The sequence below is a fragment of the Nannochloropsis gaditana genome, assembly GCF_000240725.1.
Source record: "Nannochloropsis gaditana CCMP526 unplaced genomic scaffold scaffold486, whole genome shotgun sequence".
Classification (NCBI taxonomy): domain Eukaryota; class Eustigmatophyceae; order Eustigmatales; family Monodopsidaceae; genus Microchloropsis; species Microchloropsis gaditana.
Genome location: NW_005803467.1, coordinates 19,970 through 22,761, shown reverse-complemented (window position 1 = coordinate 22,761; position 2,792 = coordinate 19,970). Strand labels below are relative to the sequence as shown.

Below are 2,792 nucleotides of genomic sequence, written 5' to 3'. Positions count from 1 at the left end.
CTGGAGAAGGGGACATTGGAGGCCTGTGAGCGCGGGCAGCGGGTCCAAGGCGGGGAGGGACCGGGAGGGGCGAGGCCAGAGGACCGGGGCCGTCGGCCGGGGGAGGATGCGCTGACAGGTCCAGCCCTGGATGCCGCCGCACAAGAGGAAACGCGTCTGTTGCTCAGCGTTGAGAAGGGAGAGATGATGCCCCTGGTGGCGCCGGGGGGGAAGGGTGCAGGGCAGGCGCCAGGGCGGGAGGGGACGGTCGGCCCGACAAGTTGCGGTCAGAGGGCCCTCGCCCACCTCCCTGCCCTCCGGCACGCCTTGCCCCACGTCCACGCGGGCTTTTGGTCCGCCTACCTGTCCGTGCGGACCCAGCTCTTGTCGGCCGTGGAAAGCGCGCTGGCAAGGGAAGGGACGGAGTACCTGTATTGCACAGGGCACAGTTTAGGAGGGGCTTTGGCGCAACTCGCCGCCTACGATCTAAGCATCAATTTCCCTGCGCTCCGACACATTCAAGTCTACACGCTCGGGGCACCCCGGGTCGGAAATCCGGCTTTTTCCTCGGCCTACGAAGCACGTGTGCCCGCCACTTTTCGCGTGGTGGTTGACGGCGATCTGGTCCCGGGTATGCCCAAGATATTTGGTATGTACAGGCACTCGGGGGTCGAGGTTTTGGTGGACGCAGAGAACGGGGGTGATTTGATCGTCTCCCCGTCCGCGGTGGAGAAATGGCTGCGTCTTCGTAATCGCACGAGTACCACGAATCATTCATTGACCACGTATCGGGATTGCATGGAGGCATGTTTTAGTCCAGATGACTTGGTGCATTACCTCCCGAAAGTGTTAGGACAGGAAAACCGGACGTCCGCGGACGAGGATTTGCCCGAGTGGCTGGTGGGGAGACGGCGGAGCACATTCGTGATATAAACCACGGTATTTAGAGGACTAAGAACGGGCTTATCCACCATGCTTTCGCTTTGTACATGAGGAGAGTGCATATCTCGATGGTGAGATTCAACTGGTTACACACGTCTCGTGAAATATTTGTGGGGATACACAATAAAAAGGTGCAAAATATATCCAATCTTACATTTTACAACAATTTAGTTCTGTCAATGTTTTTTTCCGTCGCTTTAAACTTTTTTCCTGCGTCTTGCTATCCTTCTGCAAGACATAAAGGTGACGTCACCGGCCGTTATTACATGGGCCACGGTCCCAACCTCCCCATATATGAAGTAATTCACGTGCTCTCCGCACGATTCTTTCTTTCACACGAAACAGAGGAATTTTACCTGTAGGACTCCCGTGTTGACGAGGTACGTGAAGAAAAGTTTCATCATGGAAACCAGAGTGTGGTCATGCATCCATGGAATGTGCCGAGCCCTTGAGGTTCAATATCGTGTCACGTGTTATGCCATCCTACCTCCACATGAAGTGAGAGAGGGCTATAAATTGGTCGAACAACACATACAAATGGTAGAGTGGTGTCATCGATGCTCACTTTTTATTGATATCATCAACACTTTCTCGGACCGGCATCACAAAAGGAATGATCCTTACGTATTCTCTCTGCTCCGAGGATTGTCATTTTCCTCTTAAAAAGGACGCGAATCAAAGTGATACATGTATGCATACATTTTCCATCACCTACAGGTCACATTTAATCTCCTCTTCCAGAGCCTGTGAAGGGAGCAATGTCCTTTTATCGCACTCGTTACAGGGGCAGCAAATCGCCCTCAACAGTAGAGCTCGAGGCCCAAAACAATGAGTGCCTGGGTGAGGATGAAGAAGAAGAAGTGTTGGGTATTCACCGTCAAGGCAAAGCAAAGAGGTTTGGTCCAAGCCGCAGGAATTCAGACGATGGCGAGGACGACGATGACGATGATGCATCTTACCGCATGGGGGACGACGAAGACGATGACGAGGAGTCGGACCCAGAGATTGCCACAGCCAAAGCGCTCTTGATGCAAGGAAGAGGCCCTGGCCCGGCAGCTCCCTTTCGTTGGGCTACATCCCCATCCTCAGATAATTCGACGGCAACCGCAGCGCTTCGGCTGCTCTCGCCCCCACTCGTGGTGCCCGATGCGCCACTTGGCGGGCAGCCGAACGTGCACTTATATGAGCCCTCCGGCCAGGTCCAGACTCGTCCTATTCATTCAGATATGGCCACATCCTTGGCTTTGAATGGCGCCGTCAATGGAGCCAATGCTCCTGCCACTCCTGCGCAGGCCTCGGTATTCCATGCAGTCAAGCACCTACCGGGACCATTGATGGGGCTGGCTATGGAGGACGACGGAAAACGGAACACTTGGACAGCGGACGAGGATAAGATTCTAGCCTCTTTGGTGGAGAAATATGGGCCAAAGAAGTGGGGCATTGTCGCCACATATCTCCCCATGCGGAATGCGAAGCAGTGTCATCAACGCTGGCATTACGTGCTGAAACCAAGCATTTCTCGAGAGACGTGGACGGAGAAGGAGGATTATATAATCTACCACTATCAACGCCTATTGGGCAACAAATGGTCTCACATCGCTAAATACTTGTCGGGACGGACGGGCTACGCGGTTCGAAATCGACATGCTTTCTTGGTTAAGCATTATAAGGGGGGAAAGGTGCCGGTTCCTCCTGGTGAGAGTCTGCCATCAACCGCCCCCAAGACGAATGGCAAGCCCATTCGACGCACGAACAATAGCACTATGGCTGCCTATGCTCGAAAACTGAAGAAAATGAAAAGACAAATGGCGGCAGTGGGTGCATTGCGTGAATTTAAGAAGGGGGGGGCGACAGGGATAGAACAGCGGCCA

At 54.0% G+C, this 2,792-nt stretch overlaps 1 protein-coding gene across 1 annotated transcript; it reads left to right on the top strand.

Annotated features, from left to right (window-relative positions):
• Positions 1-447: 447 nt before the first annotated feature.
• NGA_2036300 (lipase domain protein) lies at positions 448-1,070 on the top strand (the record flags this gene model as incomplete). The annotated part of the gene is made up of 1 exon (XM_005854499.1): positions 448-1,070. A coding segment is annotated over one exon (465 nt), but the record flags the coding sequence as incomplete, so codon positions are not given.
• Between the last annotated feature and the right edge of the window lie 1,722 nt (positions 1,071-2,792).